Source organism: Podarcis muralis, chromosome 6 (genome assembly GCF_964188315.1).
Source record: "Podarcis muralis chromosome 6, rPodMur119.hap1.1, whole genome shotgun sequence".
In the NCBI taxonomy this organism is placed as follows: domain Eukaryota; kingdom Metazoa; phylum Chordata; class Lepidosauria; order Squamata; family Lacertidae; genus Podarcis; species Podarcis muralis.
The window spans coordinates 30,425,312-30,450,050 of NC_135660.1; the positions used below are offsets into that span (position 1 = coordinate 30,425,312).

At 41.5% G+C, this 24,739-nt stretch overlaps 1 protein-coding gene and 1 long non-coding RNA gene across 4 annotated transcripts in view; one reads left to right on the forward strand and one right to left on the reverse strand.

Annotated features, from left to right (window-relative positions):
• Positions 1-1,836: 1,836 nt before the first annotated feature.
• Positions 1,837-4,730, forward strand: LOC144327969 (uncharacterized). Its single transcript, XR_013393154.1, has 2 exons — positions 1,837-4,125; positions 4,367-4,730. It is a non-coding gene; the product is annotated as an uncharacterized LOC144327969 (long non-coding RNA).
• Positions 4,731-6,851: 2,121 nt separating this feature from the next.
• The window catches only part of ACSL3 (acyl-CoA synthetase long chain family member 3), a 52,697-nt gene continuing 34,809 nt past the window's right edge, over positions 6,852-24,739 (reverse strand). For all 3 annotated transcript variants that reach the window (XM_028731062.2, XM_028731063.2, XM_028731066.2), the window contains 12 exons: positions 21,904-22,013; positions 19,519-19,657; positions 18,764-18,920; positions 17,593-17,716; positions 16,485-16,556; positions 15,227-15,366; positions 14,316-14,488; positions 13,870-13,944; positions 11,425-11,616; positions 10,710-10,824; positions 7,807-7,964; positions 6,852-7,129 (listed from right to left, as the gene is read on the reverse strand). In XM_028731062.2, coding sequence (XP_028586895.2) covers positions 6,966-7,129; positions 7,807-7,964; positions 10,710-10,824; positions 11,425-11,616; positions 13,870-13,944; positions 14,316-14,488; positions 15,227-15,366; positions 16,485-16,556; positions 17,593-17,716; positions 18,764-18,920; positions 19,519-19,657; positions 21,904-22,013 — 1,619 coding nt within the window. In that variant the 3' untranslated portion in view covers positions 6,852-6,965. The remainder of the gene's footprint in view (positions 7,130-7,806; positions 7,965-10,709; positions 10,825-11,424; positions 11,617-13,869; positions 13,945-14,315; positions 14,489-15,226; positions 15,367-16,484; positions 16,557-17,592; positions 17,717-18,763; positions 18,921-19,518; positions 19,658-21,903; positions 22,014-24,739) is intronic.

A 24,739-nucleotide genomic window follows, 5' to 3' on the forward strand; every position in this document is an offset into this window, starting at 1 on the left:
TGACATGCAAGAACAGACACAGATCAAATGCTGCAGAAAGCTTTGTAATACCTCAAACGCACTATAGTTCAATGGAAAGTGTTTCTAGTTCAGCCAAGCATCAATGAGCAACATGATGTTAGGAGCGATGTAGCCGCTTGTACAAATCACTGTGTGTTCACTAGGGCTTTTAAACAGACAACTCCTGTCCAATTACAGCACCCCAGCTTCTGCCGGCAGTGTATACTAAACCTCAGAAAGTGCTGTGGAATCAGAATCAGGAAATAAGCACCATTTCCAATGGGACCAACCCCTCTATAAAAGAGTAAAGCTGCTGGACCATCTGGTCTACATCAATGTTGGCATTTTCAGTGTTGGCATTTATGTAACATTCTCAAGATTTCTTCTTCTTCACATGAAATATGCACTTTCTGTATTTCTTGCCAAAATGTTCCCAGAAACCCAAAGGGGACTAAACACTGCCCAAGGAGTTGCGAGACTACAGCACGACACAACTCCACCTAATACTGCGCTTCGCCATTTGAGAAAATGCAAAAAATGCACAATTGCTCACAGGAATTTGGAACGGTGGGCTGCTTTTGAAAGCAAACTTTTTCTGGCCTTTGGTTGCCTCAAGGCACACCTCAGTTTCTCCCTTCCACTGCTGATGCTGCTGTTCACATAAGACAGACTAGGTCACAGGAACAAGGGGCATGGAGCACCGGCGCATCATAAAGGCATCAAAGAAGTGAGCGTTTTAGTCCTGGGTTGCAGACACTGCTTCCTCTTCCAACTGAAGAAGGCATTCCCAATTCTGAGTTTGGCTGCAATGATATACAGTATTCCAGGCTTTCTCAACTTTGGGTCCTCAGATGTTGTTGGACTACAACTCCCATCATCCAGAGCCAGCAGGGGCAGCAGTCAGGGATGATGGGAATGGTAGTCCAACAAGGCCGCTCCACTTCCAGGTGGGGTGGTGTTGCGGACAGGCCATGTGGCCTCCTGCTAAGCCCCCGTGTCATTAGGGAGACCCTGGCCGGAGGGCGTGGCTTAGTGCTTTTAAGCAGCCACATGGCCAGGGGATCTCCCTTCTCGTTCCAGCTTCCGCAGATCTCCCGCCCTCCCTTCAAGCATTCGACATATTGGCCTTGCTATGGACCTCGGTTGGTCTCCTGTTGAGGGGGCCTGGTAGGAATTTTTCCACTTGGCAAATTGGCACTGGCCATTTGGCTTTCGCCTACCTCGTAGCAATCGTCACAACTTTTGGAAGGTTTGGCGGTTAGGCATTGGTAAAACCTGGTTCGGGAGAGGGGAGGTGTGGCCATCACCTGCCCCTCCATTTTAAGGGTATTTCGTTAAAGGGATCCGGGGGTGTGGATCTTGTCTGAAGCCCGGGTAGGGGCTAGGGCCATGTCATGACCCCATCGGGGACCCTGGGGGAGCTCTTAGTTGATGTACATCAACAGGGCTCCCCCTATTGGTGGTTGACCCTTACTGGACTACTTGCATGGTGGGCAGGATTCAGATATAGTCAGTTTAATGCCAATGCCTAATCCATTACTGCTCACATTCTGTAACCAATAAAGTTGTGGCCCAAATTTGCCCATTTACCCTAATATACTATGTCCAAGTGTTATTATTCAACATAAAGGGAGGCTTCGGGGGTCTTGACATCTAGGGACCCAAGGTTGAGAAAGGCTGGTATATGCACTTACTTGGGGGTAATTCCCATGGAGCAGGCATATAATATATAAGCTTGCACTGTCATTAATTCTATGAAGCAAGGAATAGGGTTAAAGGCCCATCAGGGTGACTCTCTAGAAAAATACAAAACAGGAAGCAAATTAACTTGTGAAACTCAATTTTAATTTTATTTTTGAAGTGTAAATGTCCAATTACAAATAAATAATTCATACAATATAACTCAAGTTATGATAGACACATTTTCAGGCAGTTCAGAATAACAACCAAGATGAATGAATTTACATTAAATAATCCATTAGTACAATGAACAACTGGTCATCCAGTTATGTTTTCAGCTTGGTCTAATATGTGTACAGCCTTTTAAAACAGTTCTCTCTTTTTGCCACTTTAGAAGACAACAAATGCAAACAATTTTCATACAAGCCCAGAAGAACACACACATTACATTTACTTTAAAAATTTCAAAAATTAGTCAAATGGGTGAAGTGGAAGTCTTAAAGCAGGAAGAAAGAAAACCCATCTTGTGGAATTTTTGCAGCCAACAGTTATTTTCTAAGGATTTCTATTCTGCTGAATTTGCTGCATAAATTCTCAAGCATTATAGGCTCAAGGAAGTTTTTTATTTCAACTCTATACATTTTTCTCATCTTTGCTAAAAAGCAAAAGCCCAGAGAACACTTGTAGGCTTCATTTTGAGTTTTAATTGCACACTGCTTTTAGCTTTAACTTCAGCGAATTATTTTACTGCTAAAAAGACAGCTTCCCCTTGAGGTAAATAGATGTATTAATTGTAAACTGCAATAGCAGCAGCATCAGTAAAACCACATAAAACGTGTTTCCTGACATAAAAGGGTACAATCACTGCTGCTTTATTCTTTTCTACAGAGTTTGCATGGGGCTCCATCACAAGACCTGGTGAAATGAATGACAGGAAGCAGTGCTTGGGCAATTTCTTTTACATTCATTTGCACATGAAGCTTTGCTTCTCCTTGTTCAAGGATACATGCAGTATCTGGGGCAAAATGTATTGATTTTTTAAACCCTGACCTTTTTTTTTTTATGTGGCACTTTTACAGTTCATTCTGTTTCCCCATAGTTCCTATCTTGAATGACTATGGACCTCTTCCCACATCTGCAGTCCTGTGGAAATCACATTCTTGTGGCTTGAACCTTTGTGGTTTTAAGCTGGCAAGATCCACAGGATCACTCACATGCAGGTGGTCACATTATTCACCAGATCCCACAGCAATGTGGAATCCTATGGGAAGGTAGATCCCCTTTGGCAGCAGTAAGTCTTAATCACACTTACTGCTGAAATCCATCTTTCAAAACTACATCTCTTCACTGGGACAGGAAGCGAATGGTCCCAAATGTTCCTGTGGGTCAAAGCTAAAGTAGCATACAGCTACATAACAATCTCCCTACTGTTTTGGAAAATGTGAGGAAGCAGCTATGGGAGCTGTACTCTTAAGCAGAGGGAGGAATTGCTGAGCCCATTTCTTTAATTCAGGACTGCTTCACTCAACTGCTTTTCAAAATATCTTTTTGCTGTGTGGGTAGAAAAGTGGTGATAGAGGCAAGCAGAAAACTGCTTGAAGGCCAAAGCTCAAGGACTTCTCCTCTGCAGCTCTTTTCTTTTTCAAAAAGATGTTTACACACATTTGCCATGCAATGTCTCGCAATGGCTTTTTTAAAAATGGCAAGGCTCTTAAGGTTCTGAAGCTACACAACCGCGTTTCCAGGTCTGGTTGCTAAGGAAGGCCTACTGCCTCTGCTCACTTTTACTTCTGGTCCTGCTACAGAGAAGCCACAACGGCATGCAGCCAGAGGGATAAAAGAATGCTCACAGTTCAACAGCCTAGAAGATACTGCAGCACAAACAAGGAAAATAGAAAAGAGACTGCCAAAAAACAAGCTGAAAACAAACCCCAAAAAACCCACTCCTTTAATTTTGGTGATCAAAGACTATTTATGGCCCATAGTCTTTTCACTTTGGTTCTTTGCTTTAGTACCTGAATCTAAAAAAGCATAAAGAACCCTCCAGCATGAAAACCATTCAATGGAAATAATAATAAGCTATTCCATGTAGCCACATGTTAGGCCATTTGGTATCTTCACTGCAAACAATAGCTGTCATATACAACATTTCTCCAATAAAGAGAGCACAGCGATGCTCAGAAAACTAATTTGTGACAATTCTCAGAGATATGTTAGCAATGATTTTAAAAATCCATCAGTTTTAATGACAAGGTTGAGCCCATACAACCAGAAATGTGCCATCTAATGTTTCTAAAAAACAGAGGGCAGTATCTAACGTTTGTCATTCTCAGAGCAGACCCACTGGACTCAATGGACTGATCAGTCTACTGATTTCAATAGAACAATGGATTTAGTTCTGGATTGTGTCACAAATGCTATTCCCTCACATTGTTATTAAAGAAGGTGTGTAACGTTTTTAAGCACAATAGAGGAACTAGATAAATGTGAAATTGAGCAATTCAAGATGAAAGAAATATTTTTAACACCCATCTACCTTATTTTTCTCCAAATGAGTTTTCGTGGCCAAGGCAACTTAAACACCGTAATTTTTAAAATGATATCCAAAGTGATTTCAAAAATTTAAAAAAATGAACTTCAATTGCTCATTTGCAGCTGTGGGATCTTGTATCTTAGCTTAGATCAGGCTGCCCCAACCTTGTGCCTTCCAGGCATTGTTGGACCATGCTGGCCCTGCTGGCTGGGGGGGGGGGGGTGATGGGAGTTGTAGTCCAGAAAATCAGGTGACCAGCAGGTTGGGGAAGGCAGATTTAGATAATTCCACCAGCCTATTTCGTTTCATAACATAAAAAGAATAAACCAACTGCAAAGTCCTAATGCATTAATTGAGTTCCCAAGGAATGCAGTAGTATCTTCAATTAGTGAGCCAACTCATTTTAATTATAGAAACCAACCTGACACTTTGCAACAGAACTCCATATATTAGGAGAACATATCACTCTATACACATTCTGTAATTTTTTTCTAATTAAGATGCAATAGTTAATTTGCCTCCCCAATTAAAGCTTTTTAAGAATCTGTGGCCACAGATTTTTTTCAAGTATAGGATGGGCATGATTCAACCAAAATTAAGCATTTGTAAGCTCCATTGTTTTCACTGGGAGAGAAGCAAGCTTTCATTCTCCATCAATGGGTTTTAAAGTGCTTAATGCTGGCCAGATAGTGTCCAAAATCTGAATATGCAATGCCCTACTGCCAAGATATAGGTCCAAGGCCACTGTTTTTGTAATTTGATAGGAAAGAAACCTTTTCAAATTAAAGCCTCTTCCACACATCAGACTTACTCGTGTATGGGAGAGATCAACCGTTGCACCAGCAAATGTGCCCCCCCCCCATTCCCAGCCCCCAACCTGCTCCAGAGGATCACCCAACCAAGTAGAATTGGGGGGGGGGCACAGGGGGGCTGTAGGGAAGAGGAGAGGGATGTCACAATTGGATATCAATTACTCTACATCGTCTATATTCTCAAGTAGACCATAGCAATTATATTTGTAATATTGCCGGGGGGGGGGGGAGGGTAAGTAGATGAACCAAATATTGAAAGGTTTTCCAGACTGAGATCTTATGTGGCACTTAAAACTTTCTCAACACATCATAATAATCTGGAACTCCAGTTAACCCTCAGATGCCCACACAGAACTGAATCAGCAGGGGCTGTGCCACCACTTCAATGTCAGGCAAAGCACAGCATGCCCATGTCATTGCCTGCACACTGCTTTCCCCAATTCTGCAGTCCGTCCTGTTCTGCTTCTACAGTTATCTGTGCACACACCAGAGCATGTGGACTGGAGCCCAATGGTAGTTCTTATAATGAAGCACACAAAGGAACACACTTTCAAACTGAAGATTTTGGGCACAACAATGACCAAAAAAAAAAAAATGTGACTCAAGGTTATTATCTCAAATACAGTTAATCTGGAAGAATGTTTTCTTTCGAAACAGCAAATTATATGCCCAAGTAACTTGCGTACAGGAGTAAGGTACCAACAATGAGATCATTAAAGACGACATTTCCATCAGCACCCATGACATTGAGACAGACAATAGTAAACAAATCACCATCAGTACATTTGAAAATGTTCTCCAACAGCACAATCCACCATGAATTTATCTTGTGCAAACTCCCTACACACACACACACGCAATTCAAATCCATTTTGGCTAGGCTTGTGCAGGAGAACGTCGCAATCGACTGTGTTCTTAAAACATTTGGGCTTCAGCTAGACCTGAACTGGACTGTAACTGCTGATTTATACGCACATAATAATAATAAAAAAAGAGAGAAGCAGCCTGAATTGTAAAGCAGATAAAAATCCACACACATAAAAGTCCCATCTTAGTAAAGGACATTGTCAATCAGAATGCAATTCATTTAAAACTGAGTTGTCACTAGTTTTAACAAGTCAATTTCTTTATAAAATGGCCTCAATACATTTTCAAAATTGAACTATGTCTGTTAAACAGATTATTCACAGGTGTCACATCTGCTGTCTTAGAACATACTTCGCATGACTCAAGCCTCATTCACCCTTGTTTTGCAGGAAGGCCTGCTTATATACAGCACTTTGCCATGACCATTTTTCCTTATTTCAGATAAAAATAAAATATATATGTAGGAGGAAATTGTCAGGCACATACTTCAGCTGTTACTTTATAAGTCAGAATATCAGACTATTTCTCTTGCAATTTTATACAAAACAATTGCACAGCAACAAATAATCTGGTGTTCTGGCCAACAATGATTTTCACCTATAAGTCATTTCATTGTACATAATTTCACATTGATACCTCTTTAATATTTAAATATTTACGTAAAAAAAGGCCCCCAAACTAATCATTTTGTATATAGCCAAGTTCTCCCTCTATATATCCAAACTTCAAAAAGTTACGAATGGAAACATTATACAGGATTTATAAATCAGGTTTAAAAACTTGAGGCTTCAAAATCAGGTTAGCCCAAAAGGACATTTAGGAAAATCCACTCACTGACAAGGTAGCAGAAAAAAAAACTAAGGGAGGGAAAAAGGAGACAGACACCAATTTTCTGCCTTAACATTTTACTAATCCTGCCAGTTAAAGACGCTGATATTATCAGAAGAAACAGCATAAGCTGAGAGCGAGTAAAGATGTTTTTAATGTTGGTCCCAAGTGATGAGACATGTGATTCAAGTATTTCCTATTTGATCTGAGCTCACCATAGCAAAGTGGTGCAAGAAAAAAAACCATTATTTTATTTTTGTTCCATACATTCGATTAATATCTTCCTGGTAGTGTGCAGTAAGCTCTTTCCGTTTTAGTTTGAAGGCATCTGTCACCAAGCCCGTCTCTGGGGTCCAAGGTTCAGGGCTCAAACGAATTTTGAGTGGGATTTCAAATTTCTCCAGATTAGCTACAACAACAGAGAGAGAAAAAACATCCAATTATACAGTGTATTTCAAAGAGGACAGCACAGAGCTGGGAAAGGGGCAGAAAAGGGTCAACCACAATGATCAAGGAATTGCAGCATCATCCCCTCTGAGGAAAAGCTAAAACATTTTGGGTGTTTAGCTTAGAAGAATGGAAATCACAGAGGTATGGGGTGCAGAAAGTTCTTCCCGCTTTGACAATACTGTACTAAAGTTGGTGTCATCCAATGAAAGAAATGGGCAGCAAATTCAAGGCAGACAAATGAGTTATTTTACACAATGAACCATTAATTTGTGGAATCCCATGCAATGAGATGTGGTGATGGACATGAGCTTAGCGGTCTTCAACAGGAGATTAGTCACATTCATGGAAGATGAGTATGTGAATGGGGAATATGAACAGCAATAGCAGGGAAGAGCTGTTGCCTTAATGCCTTGGTTGTGAACTTCCTGGAAGCATGTGGTTGGCTAGTGTGGGAAACAGGATGTGGGAAAGCAGATGAAGCTCTTCTGTAATTTTTAATTGTTGCTTTTTAAGCAATTCCTCAACAACTAGTGGTGATGAAAACAAATCTAATCTTTTCAAGAAGATCCTATCACTTTTCTGATACCTTTCTTTTATTAACAGTTGTTCTGCATTTTACTTTGCAACTTTGCTTACCTATGTGAGCAGCTTCAGCTATAATCTTCTGTGCTTCTTTTTCCATTTCAGGACTGTTACATATCTCCTCCACAGTTCCTTTAAATCCTTTCTTTCGTGCTAACTCTTTAAGTTCTTTATGGTTTGGCACAACAAATCCAATGACGTAAGACTGGAAACTAGAGAGAGAGAGAGAGAGAGAGAGAGAGAGAGAGAGAGAGAGAGAGAGAGAGAGAGAGATGCACACCATTTCAGACTGATGTTTATATTTCTTCTTGGCTTTATGCAACTTTTCATATTTTACTATACAGTGGTACCTCAGGTTACGTTTACTTCAGGTTACAAACGCTTCAGGTTACACACTCCGCTAACCCAGAAATAGTGCTTCAGGTTAAGAACTTTGCTTCAGGATAAGAACAGAAATCGTGCTCTGGCAGGCCGGCGGCAGCAGGAGGCTCCATTAGCTAAAGTGGTGCTTCAGGTTAAGAACAGTTTCAGGTTAAGAATGGACCTCCGGAACGAATTACCGTAATTTTCACTCCAAAACACGCACTTTTTTGCTCCTAGAAAGTAAGGGAAAATGCCTGTGCGTGTTATGGAGCGAATGCACGGATCGGAGCCATGGCTGCCGTCAGTCAAGCAAAGCGGGAGCCACTTACAGGCTCTACGAGGCTCTGACTTTGCTTGCTTTAAAGCGACCTGGAGCCGGGGAGGAGGGAGGGAAGGAGAGCCATGGCAGCAAAGCCGGCAGCAGCCGCTTACAAGGGAGGAGGGACAGACGCTAGCAAAAGTCCGTGCGCTCTCTAAACAGAGCAATGAGGCTGCAGAGGGAGGGCAGGAAAGATAAAATTTAAGCAACCAGCAGCAAAATAAAACCAACCTCGAGCTCTGAGCCACGCAGTGAAAACCAGGAAGTAAAAAAAAAAGGCTGGGGAGGGATGAGGGAGAGGGGAAAACTTTGCAAATCCCCGCGTCTCAGCTGGGACGGAGCAGCTTGTTTTCAGGCAGGATAGATTTGAGCATTGGCTGGGTCCTAGTGCCCCTATCTCTTTTTTGTGCTCCATTCTATTGCTGCTGGTGGCTGCTTATCATTCAGGCTGCAAGGAGGAGCGCTTTTACACAGCTAATGGCGAATCCCCTGCAATCCAAGCCCTCCTCACTTGCTCAAATCTATTCTGCCTCAAAACAAGGAGCGGACGGAAAAGGCTGCAGACTGTTAAATGGAAAAAACCCAGGCACAGGGCAAATACCTTAAGTATACCTTTAAAGCAACAGTGCTCTTTCCCTCCCTCCTCCCCGCTCAGCTCGCAGGAAAGCTCCTTCTCTACACCCCCCACGCGTGCTCCTTGTCCCTTGAGTTCTTTTCCTTCCCTCCCCACTTAAAACGTGGTTACAAAGCACGGATCCACATGGATCCTCAGGATTTTTGCACTGGGTCACCCCAAATTCACCATCAGATCACATAGCATTTCCATGGCTATAGCCTGCACCAAAAAACACACACGCACCCACTGTTTCATGGGGGCGCAATGGCGCAAAAACGTGGTTACAAAGCATGGATCCACATGGATCCTCAGGATTTTTGCATTGGGCTACCCCAAACTCACTGTCAGATCACATGTCTGTGGCCACAGCATGAACCACAAAAATCATACACCCACTGTTTCGTTTAGAATATTTTTTCCTTGTTTTCCTCCTCTAAAAACTATGTGCGTGTTATGGTCTGGTGCGTGTTATAGAGCGAAAAATACGGTAAGTACTTAACCCGAGGTACCACTGTACATGGATCACATTTTTTCCTAAACTTATGCCCAAGTATAGAGTGGAGCACATGTTACTTTTGCCAAAGAGTTACTATTGCAGTGTGCACCCAACAGCAAGTTTACACTGTAAAGCCATCGTACCAGACTTGCTCAGACAGAATACCAAAACCATGGTTTGACATTACAGGAACAAACCTTTAAAGACCCTCAGCAATAGAGCCCCTGGGAAACCAAATGAGCAGGAAATACTTTTTTTCAGGCAAGGAGACAATTGTTAAATCTTAAAAGGGTAAAGGGGACCCCTGATCATTAGGTCCAGTCGTGACCGACTCTGGGGTTGCGGCGCTCATCTCGCTTTATTGGCCAAGGGAGCCGGCGTACAGCATGTGGCCAGCATGACTAAGCCGCTTCTGGCGAACCAGAGCAGCGCATGGAAATGCCGTTTACCTTCCCACCGGAGCGGTATCTATTTATCTACTTGCACTTTGAGGTGCTTTCGAACTGCTAGGTTGGCAGGATGTTAAATCTTACTGATTAGTTAAATCTTGTTTGTTAAGTGTCACTAGGAGTTGATGGGGAAGAATGAAGATTTGCAACTGCACTTTCCACAGCACACACTAGATTAAAATGAACAAAAGCAAAACACCTCTGTCAGGCAAAAAGCTATTTCCTACTCTTTTCATTTGCTCGGTACCCTTCCTCCTTCCTAGGAGATCAGGGAAAGGCAATGGGTGAGCCTGGGCTTGAAGACACTCCATTTCTCCTTGCCCGATAGGACAAGATGTGGGAAGGAGAGCTTCAGGATTCCAGTATCTGCTTCCAGTGTGAACAGCTGCAACATGTAGCCAAGATCTAAGCTTATGGGAGTTCTGTAAACCAATTCAGCAGTTGGTCTTGGGACAAAAACCTATTAGCAGTTCCCTTCAAAGACAATTAAATATGGATGTTTTTGGACAGTAACTCACAGCTAGCTTTAATTTTTCTTCTTCTTTGCCATTGATTCACCAGCTGGTGATGAATGGATCAGAAGGAATTTATTCTCCTATCAAGTCTATGCAAATTCAAAAGGGCATGTGATAACTTTTCAGCTAAAGGCATATAAAAGTTTCTAGATGCAAACACTGCTCTAGCACAAACACATGATTACATAGGCTGTCTTACCTGCTCGCATATACACAAATATTATCTATCAGTGGAAGATTCTTCAAAGCAGCTTCAACTTTACCGAGAGAAACATATTCTCCCGCTTGAAGTTTTACAAGGTCTTTTTTCCGATCTATAAAAAGGGGAAATAAAATGAATGTGATATTCATTAAAAGTTCAGAATACATTAAACACAGGCGTACAGGAGGAGATTCACTGCAGACGTGGAGTTTCTTTTATTTACTTAACAGATTTCTATTCTGCCTTTTGTGAACCACACTCCACAAAGCAGCTCACAAAGATATACAAAACCATCCAAATCCCATACAATATGAAACCATTTAAGATATCCATTTCCTAACACCAAAAGCCTAATCATCAATATAATAGTAAAAACTAAAATACAGTAATGAAGCGAGGGTCTTCAGGACCAGCTTAACAGAATTCCATAATCACTCCCTCTTCAGGGAAATCTGAGATGTAATGATCTAGACTGGATTTCTGTGGCTAACTTCTGTTAATGTGCTTAGCCCTTCAACAGATCAATCACGGGTTAGACTTTTTTAAAAAATGATCTTGCATTATACCTTTTGTCTAGTGACTTCATAAAGTCCCACAACATGTATTTAAATCTTGAACATGTTCATATAAATCATAGAAAAACCATGTTCGTGGCATGAAATGGTATTTCTGCAATAGTCTAGCTCAGTCAAGTATTACAGGATTAACTCACCAATAATTTTTAGACAACCATCTGCATGGAATTCCCCAATGTCACCAGTGTAGAGCCACCTCTGTCCATTCTCATCCACCATGAAATCACTTCGGGTTCGTTCTTCATTTTTGTAGTAGCCCATAGTTATGTTCTGACCTCCAATAACAATCTCGCCTCTAGGATATGGTTTGTCTGTGTTAAAGTATCCACCTATAATATAAATTTCATGAAGTGGGAGTGTTAATGTATAAATATGTACCGTATATATTTTTAAAATACAGAGTAGCCACATTCCAAAATATGTTATGCTATGTTTCAAGGCAACATAAACTTGAAAACCGTAAGCAATAATACCTCAGAATGTTACAATGCCCAAACCACCAAGGATGTGCAGAGGAAGAGAACTTTGGGTGGAATTCACTGTTGCACTGTGATGAATGTTCTAACAGCGCACGTATTACAGCTTGCCAGATAGAACAATCCCAATTTTCTCCCTTGTGTGCTGTTCTGGGGTGTCTCCTGAACCCAGACAAGCCAATTTCAGGGAGCACAGGATGCGAATGAATCAATTTGAACTTCAAAAGCTGTCTAGAGATGTAATTAGTTGACTGTGCAGCTTATTTAGATATCAGATGAAATGATATGCCACTTCAGACATACTTAGCAAAATGGAAAAGGATATATGATGCAATGGGGCAAAACATGTGCTCTTCCAATATGCAGATTACTTTTCTCAACACAGAGGTTACTATGTGCAGTGGCCCTGAAAGCAATGCCTAAGAACAAGATTTTGAGCCCAAGTCTTCCACATCTGAATCCAAACAATCCACTCTAACACACAGCTGTTAGGGTGCCAGTTTTATAGACCTAGTTGTCTACATTTATCTCATTAACAATGACTCACAGTTTCCATCATGAGGCTCAAAGTAAGCAGGGAAACAAATCAAATGCAGTTTACACTGAACTTTAGTGAATCCAGCATTTTGAAGCATTGCGAGTCCTTGTGTATGTTTCTCTTCGTTAATATTTCTTTATCTAGCAGACTTTATGATATAATTTAAAAGAGAAACGAAAATATATAGTGCTTGGATTATTTCTCCAGACTGCTGAAAATAGAACAAATACGCTGAAAATATTGCTGATCTTCTTGCGCTTTCTTTTAAGAATATTTATTCCAACATTTCTGTGCACAACACGACAGGTGATTTATTGAAAAATTGACACAAGATGTTCAGCTAGAAAACCAATGTATCATTTCTTCCCAGCGTGAATTCAGGATTCCTATTTCTTATGGAATGCATCCATACTCATAGGGGAAGACTAGCAGTATCTAGCTACAGAAATATATAAAAATAATAATATTAATTGTCCAGTAGCACCTTAGAGACCAACTAAGAAGTTTGCATACCACAATAAAGCTTATACCAAGCACAAACTTTGTTGGTCTCTAAGGTGCTACTGGACAATTTTATTTTATATATATATATATATTTCTACTGCGTCAGACCAACACGGCTACCTACCAGTATCTAGCTATGTGTGGGCAACTTAAGGGGGAATTCTATGGAGACTTAAAACACTTCACACCTGGGAGAGAGGCAGCAGTACAATATTGTGCAGAATAGCAAGAGATCATAAGTTTGCAGCCTTAGGAAATGTAATTAGAGACAGGGGGAAAGGATGGTGTTTAACCCTTTGTTCTTTTTGCTCAATGAACTGACTAAGCTGTCTCTCCACCGACTACTACTTTTTGAGATGCCGTTGAGAAGACACAAACAAAACCTTGTGCTAATTGATAAAGTGCACCCCCGGAGGTTTAAAGGGAAGGGTGAGCTGAGCAGATGGGTTTTAGCTAAGAACTCTCTTTCCTCAGATGGCATGGAACCCAGATCATGGGTGGTATTCAGCTGGCAGTGAGGCTGAAGGAAAACAAGCAACCTGCCTCTTGACCTCAAGCTTTTCACTGTGGAACATAAGGCATGGAAGAATGTGTGGCAGAGAGGACCTGCGTTTGGGGTACTATGCTCCTAACACATGTTCTCCCAAGCCGAATTTTCTCTCTCAGAGACGTCGCTGTTTCCTCCCCTCCACCTGTTGCTAAGAGTTTCAGTGGGCTTATTCACAGTCTTGGAAATAGTCAAAGGAAAGGGATCATTAAATGTCCATCTCCAACCCAAATCAGGTGCCCCTGGCTGTTTTTAAAGCTAATGGGGGAAAATATCATCATGGGAAAGCTGATAAATGATCTCTGATGTTAGGGCTAGTTCTGCTCTCATAGGTAGTTTATGAAATATCGGAGGGTGTTGCTTTTAGTCCAGCCACCAGCAAGCCAGCCTTTGGAAGCATGTTAATAAAGAGCTCACTGGATCACTGCCACATTATTCTATTTAAACAAAATGTTTCAGTCAGTCTTCAAACAAAAGGATAATAAAGATAATAAACATTGAATAAAGAACTTCCCACCTTCTACCCAATTCATGAGCCTGATTTCACAGCAAACCAAGGGTGCTCCCACTCTGCCTGTGGCATAGTCCCAAACTGAAATTTTGGAAAATAAAACATCATTAGGAATTCAAGAGGTACAGCTTAGAAACCATCTAAATATTTCTTTGAATACCCCATGCACCATTTGTTTTTATTTATTTAATAGAATTTGTATACCACTTAAATCATAAAAATCTCTAAACTAGACATTAATAATTGTCAAGAAAAGTCAGGTGTAAAAACAAGCTGACCTAAAAGACTGACAAATCAGCAGTTAAAAAATACTTTATTACAGAAGAAAATTCCATATTAAAATACATGTCAAATTTACAGAGAGATTTGAGTAAAGTACTATGACTTTACTGGTAACACCTAACTATATCTCTACACCTGGATTGGCACCTCAACCTAAACCCGCCACTTACCTTCTGTTATCGTTCCAGCCCCAGAGGATTCTGTTAGTCCATAGCCCTGTCCCACTGGGCAACAGAAACAGATGTTCATGAATCTCTGAGTTGCTGCAGAAAGTGGAGCTCCTCCACACAACAAGACCCGAATCTTCCCACCCAGCAGCATCCGGACTTTCCGGAAAATAAGTCTAAAAAGGTTAAGAGTATGTTTTTATTGCTCAATAAAAATAATATCAATAATAAAGAAGACACGGAAATCACTGCACATAGCAAGTTCTGCAACATATATGGCACAATTTATGTGGAAACTGTTCGATTTTGTATACTTTTTGATGTGTTTTGCTTATTATTTATAGCTACTCCTGTAGTTAGCCACTTTGAGCATGGTTTTTCTATGGAAAGGAATCATATTTTTAAAAAATGAATTCTATGCATGCTTATGGAGAAGCAAGTCCCACTGATTTTAATGGGAATTACCGTACTTCCTAGAAAGTGTGTGTAAGTTTATAAACAAAGGTAGATGAGAGGGAGTACAAACCGGGCAATACAGACTAGGCAACTGAGTAATATAAATGTTTTTTTCTTTCTTTTAAATACCTTACTATTTTTACTATTTAAATTTGAATGCTGCTTTCCCACATAAATATGCCCAAAGACGCTCAGAAAACAACGGCAATACTCTTCAATTTATTTCCAGGCTCAATTCCAAGTACTGGTTTTGATCATTAATTAAGGTACCTATCCTCCCATCCAGACTACCAGATTTGTGTATTGCTACCTAGCCCTGTCTTCTAATAGCCAGCAAAAGTGTCCTGGTTCCGTGACAGATTCAGCCATGCAGGCCGCTCTTCATCCGTCCATCTCCCCGAGTAAAATCTTCACCCCTTAAGGGGAAAAACATGCACACCACTCCCTCAGTTACCTACCTGTCACACAATGGAGTAGTGTAGCCTTTTGAAATCTGTTCCATCTTGTAATTATAAGCCAATATAAACAGATTACGTTGGAAATTGGACATTTCATTAACTCGATTCATGACATTTTTGTAGATTCGATCCATGATTTCCTAGTTACAGAAATAAATTAGGCATATCAAAGCAAGCCAACAACAGGCGATAAATTTCGATTTACTGCACAGGTCTCTGAGGGCATTAGTATTAGAGAGCATTAGAGGGGGCAGGCCAAATTTGACAGGTGGGCTTTGGTTTTCAGGAGTTCAAAGAGCAGTGTAGGGCTTCTTGAAAGCCCTTTGCAAACATCTCCACATAGCTCCTGAAACCTCCTAAAACAGGGCCATAAGGAACAGTGCCGTGCTGTTTACAAAGGGCTGTTTGAAAGCCCTTTCCCTAACCATTCTGCACTGCTTCCGAAGTCTCCAATCTTCAGAGGTTTGAGAAGCAGCACAGAGGTTTTAAAGAGCAGTGTAGGACTGTTTGGGAAAGGGCTTTCAAACAGTGCAACACTTTAACCGCCAGCTTTTGGAGGTTCAAAGAGCAGCACTAGGAGAGAGAAGAAGTTTCAACTGAATGGAAATAGCTTCCCCCTCCTTCAGCAAGGTGTGCTCTCACCACCCATCAGCTCCAGAAAAATAACAATATAGAGCTCACTTTAAGCTCCCAACTGTTTCTCTGAAGCCCCATCCTTACCAACATCATGGACAACTTCAGGTCTAGAGTGAGTGGACATGGCTTCCTAAAAAATGGCCTGGTGGGACAAATGGGGAGGCCTAGCATGTCAAGTTTTGCCTGTGGGCCAGCAGTTCCCCACCCTTGATACACAGCATGAACCATAACAGAAAGCTTGGCATAAAACAACTTCAAACGTTAACCGTTTTCTCCTCAAATCTATCCACTCATACCACTTTTTGGGGGGGGGGCTGCACTGAGGAGGAGAGAGGAGGAAAATAAGCTTTATTCCACTTGTAATTGTCAGGATACATGTCATAGTAAATATTAATACTATGTTTTAAGCAACTTATTAATAATATAAATTGGCAGGATTAGTTTTATCATTGATGTTTATTAAAAACATGAATTCACCCAACCATAGTGAAATGAAGGATTACATGGTAACCGCTTAAGTGGGCAGTAGAGAAAATCCTAAGGTACTAACTAAGCTACCTTCAAATCATCATCTCATCATATGTAACTCTTGAAAAAGGCAGGCTTCAAATGCACAACTTACCGGCACAGCTGCCATTAGAGTTGGCTTCAGTGCAGAAACATCACCTTTACTTCCTTTCTTTATTTTAGAGGACTAAAAGAGAAGTGAAGAAAGCAACATGTAACCTTAAGTTAGTCTTCATCAAAAATCCTCTTGTTTGCCCAGCGTAAAAGATGCACACACTGAAAAAAAATCATGTTTCACCATAGCGCTGGGTCAGAAAGCATCTACGACATATTTTCGTCAGAGATATTGAAACAGATACCCTTTTAAGTAGACGAATACTTAATTTCACATATATTTTAGACAAGTTTAAAGGTACCCCTGCCCGTATGGGCCAGTCTTGACAGACTCTAGGGTTGTGCGCCCATCTCACTCAAGAGGCCAGGGGCCAGCGCTGTCCGGAGACACTTCCGGGTCACGTGGCCAGCGTGACAAAGCTGCATCTGGCGAGCCAGAGCTGCACACGGAAACGCCGTTTACCTTCCCGCTAGTAAGCGGTCCCTATTTATCTACTTGCACCCGGGGGTGCTTTCGAACTGCTAGGTTGGCAGGCTAGACAAGTTTAAAAATGCGTAATTTGATACTATGGTCTAAGGTTGTTTTCAGTGGGTAGTTGGACACAAAATGTTGTGTGTACAGTTGGAAAGTGGATGATGCAGATTTTGAAAAAAGGGGGTGAGGAATTAGTCACGTTATGCTTGTGTTAAGAACTTACATGCCAGGCAGTATCAGGGCAGAATGTGCACTAATTATAAGGGTAAAATGCACTCCGTTTCCATGCTTAAAACAAATTGCCCAAACCATACAAAGAACCTTCTTTTAGGACAGAAACATCACTTATTTACCTTCATCTTTGGGCAGGCAACCCTTTCTTGTAAATACCCTTAAAAGTGCTTTTTTTGTGTGTGTCTCTGCTGAACTGAGGCAGATTCATAAATGAATCAGAACTACTGACTCCCATGAAGAAACAACCATTGATACAAGGTCTAAGCCAAGCAGACTGTGTGCTTGTTCAGCTTTTCCCCCTTTTAGTGTGGGGTGTCAGATGGGGAATTTGTGTAGTAGAAAAATGTGCTTTTAAAAACCGTGCTATGGTCTGATTTGTTTGGAAGTGGGAGAACCTTACCTGATCACTTAATGTTTGAGGTGATGAGTAGCCAATACGGCATCCGTGAGTCAAGCAAACAAGTTCAGCACTTAACTCCAAAACATGAGCAAGTGGCAAGTATCCAATGTAAGTATCTTTCTCTCTAGGGGAATAAGAGAGAGATTACGGTAAACTCTGTGCCAAGTTGTGTCAACCCACTGCTTGAGACTGCAGCTGCAGCATAATCTAAAGAGCATCCTGGCACAACAACTTTGCAATGCTGGCATATTGTCATATTTAAACAAGAGCAAGCCGAATTATACGTTCTCCTCATGCATGTGGTTAAGCATTCTGGCAGCACGATTTACCAGAAGTAAGACTACTAACCATTCTTTTTCTTAAATCAGTCAGAACATTTCACCTCCATAATTAATTAGTTCAGTATCAATGGAAAATGCAGCACCGGGGGGGGGGGGGGGGGGGGCTCTGGTCCACAAGGTCTCCTCATTTGGCCTGTGAGGCAGTTTTGGCCAAGTCACACACTCACCTGCCCTAGCCCCAAGTCATAGGACATCAGTTGTCAGGGAAGGTAAATACAGGGCTAAGTCAAAAGGGAGGTTGCAGGCACTGGTACTGCGACTTTTCTGGCGTGGTTTCATTTCAAAAACTGCTTGGCCAAAAACAAGTCACTTGATGTTACTGCAATTTCAGGTATTGGCAAGTAGACGCCCCCACCCATTTGCCCATGGATGGGTGTCTCTGCAGCATATTTAAGCTTCAACTATCAAAGGGTAAACAAAGCTACAGGAAAGCCCTTGTTCCAAATAGCTTTGAGGTTTCAATAATCATGTTTGTCTTTGCAAAATACAATCACACTAGTGCAAAAAGGTCTGGGGTTTTTTGTGATTTATCATTCCTGACAATCTATTTGTACTGAAAATGGTACTCTTGCCAGACTTGCAAAACAGTCACAGAACTTCTCTTTTCTGAATATCCAATACTAAAGAACATAAACCAGAACAATTTGACCACATATATTCGAACATTTTAGGTGAGCATGAAGAGCTCTTACAGTAGGGGTTCTTTTTGTGCAACAGAAGTTTAATTATTTCTCTAAGGACCTAAACAACATATACCCTAATGTGTTCATTTCAATAATTTCAGTGATAAAGCGATAAAAGTGTCATTTAGGATTACGTGTGTTACACACCCAAGATTAGGAATCCTTTCAGCCATCCCAGTTATACCAGAAATAAGATTACAATGCGAGATCATAACGCCTTTTGGGACACCTGTAGAACCACTGGTATACATTATTACTGCAATGTCCGACGGCAACGGTCTCTGCTTCTGCTTGTTGGCTGGAACTTAAACAAAAAAGAAGCAAGTGTCAAAACAATTTGAAAGAAAGCAAAATTGAAAGATTCTGAAAATCTAAAATATTGACTACTAAGTTATTCTTGTTGTAAACCTTAATGTGTTCTACATTTTTATATGTCGCTATTTTAAGCCAATGAGTGAAGTCGGGGCTGTGACTGCTAAGTGGTTTCTCTGGACACTAGGGAACAGGAACCCTGAGAGTCCTAAAGTGCTGCTGTTTCCCGCTACCCTACAATACACTTTTCCTGCTTCCATCTTATTTTCTAGTAGTCCCTGGAATCTTCGTTTGCCCTTCATGTTTTACTAGCAACCAGGATGCATCTTTCCACTGGTAGGTTCACCTGATATCAGGTATTCCTTAGAAGTTATTTTCTTTAAAAAATACTGCTACACAAACTCTGTATCCTGATTAAACAAACATACGCTAAAAATAATAAGTTATCAACACAACACCCATCCACCATATACCCTGGGCAGAATATAACTGGCAAGATATTAACCACATTTAGCATTATCATGTCATAGATTTCCTTCACAGTTTTCAAGAAAATACTATCATTAGGAAAAAGGAAAAGGTATACGTACAGTTTTCTGTTTTCTCTCCCATAGCTTGAACAGATGCCATCGTGTGAACGATTACCCCTTTGGGGAATTCTGACCATGTTGTTGGTGTGCCATCCACAGTAATAATATGGCGCATCAGAGGAATCCGAGAAGCAATACTCTGCAGAAAAAGATGGGGCAAACAGTTTAATTGTTTCCATCATAATAATCATAATGCCCTACATTTGCAGTTCTATACTTTAATAGTTCAACCTGCTGTAAATAGAGCGCATTCAAAAAAGCTAATTTGATGTCATCTAAGCTGCTAGGTAGGGATGCAGGTGGCGCTGTGGGTTAAACCACAGAGCCTAGGACTTGCCGATCAGAAGGTTGGTGGTTCGAATCCCCGTGATGGGGTGAGCTCCCATTGCTCAGTCCCTGCTCCTGCCAACCTAGCAGTTTGAAAGCAAGTCAAAGTGCAAGTAGATAAATAGGTACCGCTCTGGAGGGAAGGTAAACGGCATTTCCGTGCGCTGCTCTGGTTCGCCAGAAGCGGCTTAGTCATGCTGGCCACATGAGCCGGAAGCTGTACGCCGGCTCCCTCGGCCAATAAAGCGAGATGAGCGCCACAACCCCAGAGTCAGTCATGACTGGACCTAATGGTCAGGGGTCCCTTTACCTTTACCTTAAGCTGCTAACAGTGCTGATATATTTTTAAGGTATATTCTTTCAGTCGTAACTTGTTTTAACCCTATTCTTTTGGTTGCAAATTGTTTTAACCAATTTTAAGATTTAATTTTCACATTTTAAATAGTCCTGGAACCTTATGGTGAAGGGTGGGTAAAAAGAGGGCAAGTTGATTAATTACTATTTACTACCACAACCAGCCAGTTGTGAAATTTCAATATGTTTGGAATAAACAGTATCAATGTAATTTATAACAATTCTTGCTGACACTAGAAACGGTGTACGTTAAAGTTCTAATGATGAACTTAAAAAGGCACGGCTTTTCTCAGCTGCCCATTTCGCTTGTCATTTCCCCTCAGAATTCTTCTCCATATATCCTTTCTCCTCCTCCTCCTCCTCCTCCTCCTCCTCCTCCTCCTCCTCCTCCTCCTCCTCCTTCTTCTTCTTCTTCTTCTTCTTCTTCTTCTTCTTCTTCTTCTTCTTCTGTCCACTCCTTCCTCTAGCCATCTTATCTTTTGGTTCCCTGGCTCTGCTGCTACAAATACTTTTAGTGAATTATAATATAGATTACACTTGGAGACATATGGTCCCCAAAGTGCTTTTATGGTTACACTGTGAGTCAAGATGTTGGCCTATGAAGCCAATGCTCAAAAACAGGATATTTAACAAACCCTTTTATGGAAAGAAACTTCAGATCTGCGATGATTTTTCCATGCTTCGTTCAATTAGAAGCAAACAGAGAGCAACCCATCACGTCTTGACAGGTTTGCTGGCTCTCCCCCCGCCCTGCCCCCCCCCCCCCCCCCGCAAATCTTGTTAAAATTGTTTAGGCCGTATTATTGGCTAACTGATGTGCACAGCTTTTTACAATATAAGATTAAACCATGGCAGCTAGATTACAAATTCAGAGGCACACAAACCCCACCCTCCACCTGAGCTGCACCTCCTGACTTGCTTTGGGGACAGATCCAGGACAGGGTGGGAGGTTCCCAGGTTGGTACAAGCAGGGCAGATTGGCCTGATCCAGGGCCAAGAGACCACAAATAGAAGATATGGGGCAGCATAGCCCTACTAAGGGTAGGATATAAATAAATTTAACAACAACTACTACTACTACTACTACTACTACTACTACCACCACCACAATACTAGGAAATGAAACATTTATACATAGCACACCGTCCATGTACATGACACTTTGCAAGAATGAAAAATTGGCCACATTCCCTGAAGTGTGTGTCAGTGTCAGAGGACTATCTAGTACAGTGGTACCTCTAGTTGCGTTCACCTCTAGTTACGTATCCTTCAGGATCAGACTCCTTCGTGATACGTACATGGCAAATCCAGAAGTATTTTTCCGGGTTTTGCAGTGCGCATGCGCAGAAGCACTGAACTGCACCACACGCATGCACAGAAGTGGGACCTCCAGTTGCAAATTCCTCGGAATTTGGCCGGAGCTCCGGAACGGATCCCGTTCACAACCAGAAGTACCACTGTATTGAGTTAAGCACCATTATGGGGGTGGGGATCACAGTCCTTTTTTAAATGGAAACTATAGGTGCATCCAAATCATTTACACTTCCGTAATCTTCTGTTACATAAGAACATAAATCTGTAGAGCAAGAGAAAAAAACTGCACTATATGTATATCACATTTTCCTCTATAGAACTGAATAAACAAATGAACAAAATCCACATTTGGATCCGCATCCAATTTATGTAGTCAAGGACAATCCTTACCTTCAGTTTTGTTTGCATCAATTCTCTGCTGGTAATAATGGTTGTCACTGCAGTTTCATTTAACCCATGTACTATCGCAGGGCCTCCTAGTGTGGCATAAAGTGTAACAACTGGGGAGGAAATGAATAATGAATTTCCTATTATTAATTATTATTATTAGACTCATATACTATAAATGTCCAGGATACAAAAGAGACACTGCATGCTGAAATCGTCTCAGTACACTGCTGCTTCAAATTCAAGATTTCAAACTTTGAGAAACATAAAATGCAAATGTACTTTGGTTTCACTATGCATATTTGTACTCTGAAGAATGGCAATCTTGTTTTCCAAGCCACACTAGCAGGATCCCTCTTTTTTTCTTTACAGAAGAGGTAATGTGACTTTTTAGTTCTACACCGCACTCTCAACACAGTATGAGAGAGCAGAGCACAGAAAGGACTTCCACCTTAGATACTTCCCAAACATATTATCAAAGGATCATAAAACTGTAGAGTTGGGAAGGACTACGAGGGGCATCTTTTCCAACCCCCTGCAATGCAGGATTCTTTTGCCCAATGTGGGGCTTGAACCCAGGACCCTGAAATTAAGACTCTCACGTTTTACCAACTGAGTTATCCCAGTGAAGTAATATTTTAATGCACCTTATTTTTCGCTCTATAAGACGCACCAAACCACAAGACGCACCGAGTTTTTGGAGGAGGAAAACAAGAAAAAAAATATTCTGAATCTCAGAAGCCAGAAGAGCAAAAGGGATCGCTGCGCAGTGAAAGCAGCAATCCCTCTTGTTGTTCTGGCTCCTGGGATAGCTGTGCAGCCTGCATTCGCCCCATAAGACGCACACACATTTCCCCTTACTTTTTAGGAGGGAAAAAGTGAGTCATAGAGCAAAAAATATGGTAATTACTTTAAGACAGGGGTCAGCAAACTAAGGTCCGCAGGCCATATCAGGTCCATTTGCCTTCAAGATCCGGCCTGCGGACTGTCCGTGGATTGGCATGGAGATTCTGTTCATTCGGGCTGTGCCGTTGTTTTTTTGTGCCATTCCATTCCCCCCCCCCCTTCCTCACACACACCGCGGCAGCGGCGCCTCCCTCCCTCCTCCTGGCTTCTCCCCGCCCTGCCTAGAGGAGGAAGGGGGCTGGGCTGAGCTGGCTGAGCGCCATTTTAAGCAGTCCAGAGCCAGCCCTTTCGCACCACTCATCTTCCGCCGCCGCCCTGGTGCTCCTGTGGGCCAGAGAGCAGAGCAGACAAGCTCACTCTGCCTACCCATGAGAAGCGGCAGCAGCTGCTTCTCCTGTCCGCCACAAGATCTGAGGGACAGTGGACCGGCCCGCGGCTAAAAATTTTTTGCCAACCCCTGCTTTAAGAGTTAATTCGGGCATACAATTATTCTCCAAACAAACTTGAAAAGCAAGTAACATTGGCCACAATTATATTTAAGTTATTGTGATGTAGCAAAATTTGGTTTTGCAGTGGCAAAAGGAGTATCTAATATTTGCAGAGATATGGCAACTCTGATCACCTGCTTGGGGACTTTGGTTTCAGCTAGTCTCCTCAGCACTGAGAAAACAGATGGTGGCTTTATTATCTTGGCAGGAAAGGACCTCATGCATAAAACTCTGTATGCAACTCACTGCTGTGCACAAGGATCTGGATCAATTCGGGAATTCTACAAATGCTTTACGGACATCAGAGCTGTGTATCTACACTGCTCACTTGAAAGCAAGTTCTGCTATAACATCCTATTATTGTGCAAAGTGCTTTAAAAAGCAGCCTCTGCCATTTTTCTGACCCCAACCGTAGCTATGCTATGTAATGCCAGCCATCTCATCATTCTGGTCCTATGCATGGAGAGTTTCTGTGTCAGTGTCAGCCACTTCCCAGAAGCCATAGCAGTAGCCTGGGAATTCTCAGTGTCAGAATGAAAGCCTGGGCTTGGCAGAAGTACATTAACACAACAAAACGGTTGCCAGCAGTCTCAGCTTAAAGCTGTAACATGCACATCAGTTCATACATCTCAGCGAACATGTTTAAGATGTCTATTTATATACATAAACAGCAATTAACCTATACGGTATGGGATTGTAAAGTGCTTTTTAAAAGATATGCACACATATTTGCTGCGAAAGAATTTGCTGTTGCTTGTTTGTGGATTTTGAAGTGTGCATTTGCACCTGAAAAACAGCCTTGTATGTTGATAAATCAAAACCATGTAGTGTAATCCTAAACAAAGTTCAACAGCACATTTCATCAGGCAAGTGTACTGTAGAATTGCAGCCTTATACTCAGATACAAGGTCCTGAAATTGATAGTCTCAGGCATACAATTCAGCTATTAGTTGCAATGTAGTTCTTTGGAGTCACTGGTTACAACAAAAACCATTTTCCTCGATTCAAAAATCTGAATGGTTGCCATGAGGGTATTTAACAAGGAACACAATTCCAAACTGTTGCAAAGCAAGTACACATGTACATTGTTTTCTTTAATTTGGTGGGAGCAAAGTACAAAAGATTGCCTTTATTAGTTCCCATGTGCTCTCTGTGCTCAGTCCAATGACCCTCATTATATAAACACAAGATTTCCCTAGCAGGCTCTCAGCAAGCCGAGGAAGAAAGAGTATAATCTCTCAAAAAACCATTGATATTATTCACCTAAAAACTGGAGGGGGAAGGGGGGGGAGATGAACGAAGTGAAAAACAATTAGGCAGTTAATGAAGTCAAGAAGCTTGTCCAGTTTACAAAATGCTGCACTGATGTCATGGAGAAAGAGATGAAGTGAGCCACAGCAGCTGCAAGTGATTATCGTGCAGTCTGATCCGCCGAGTTGCCACTT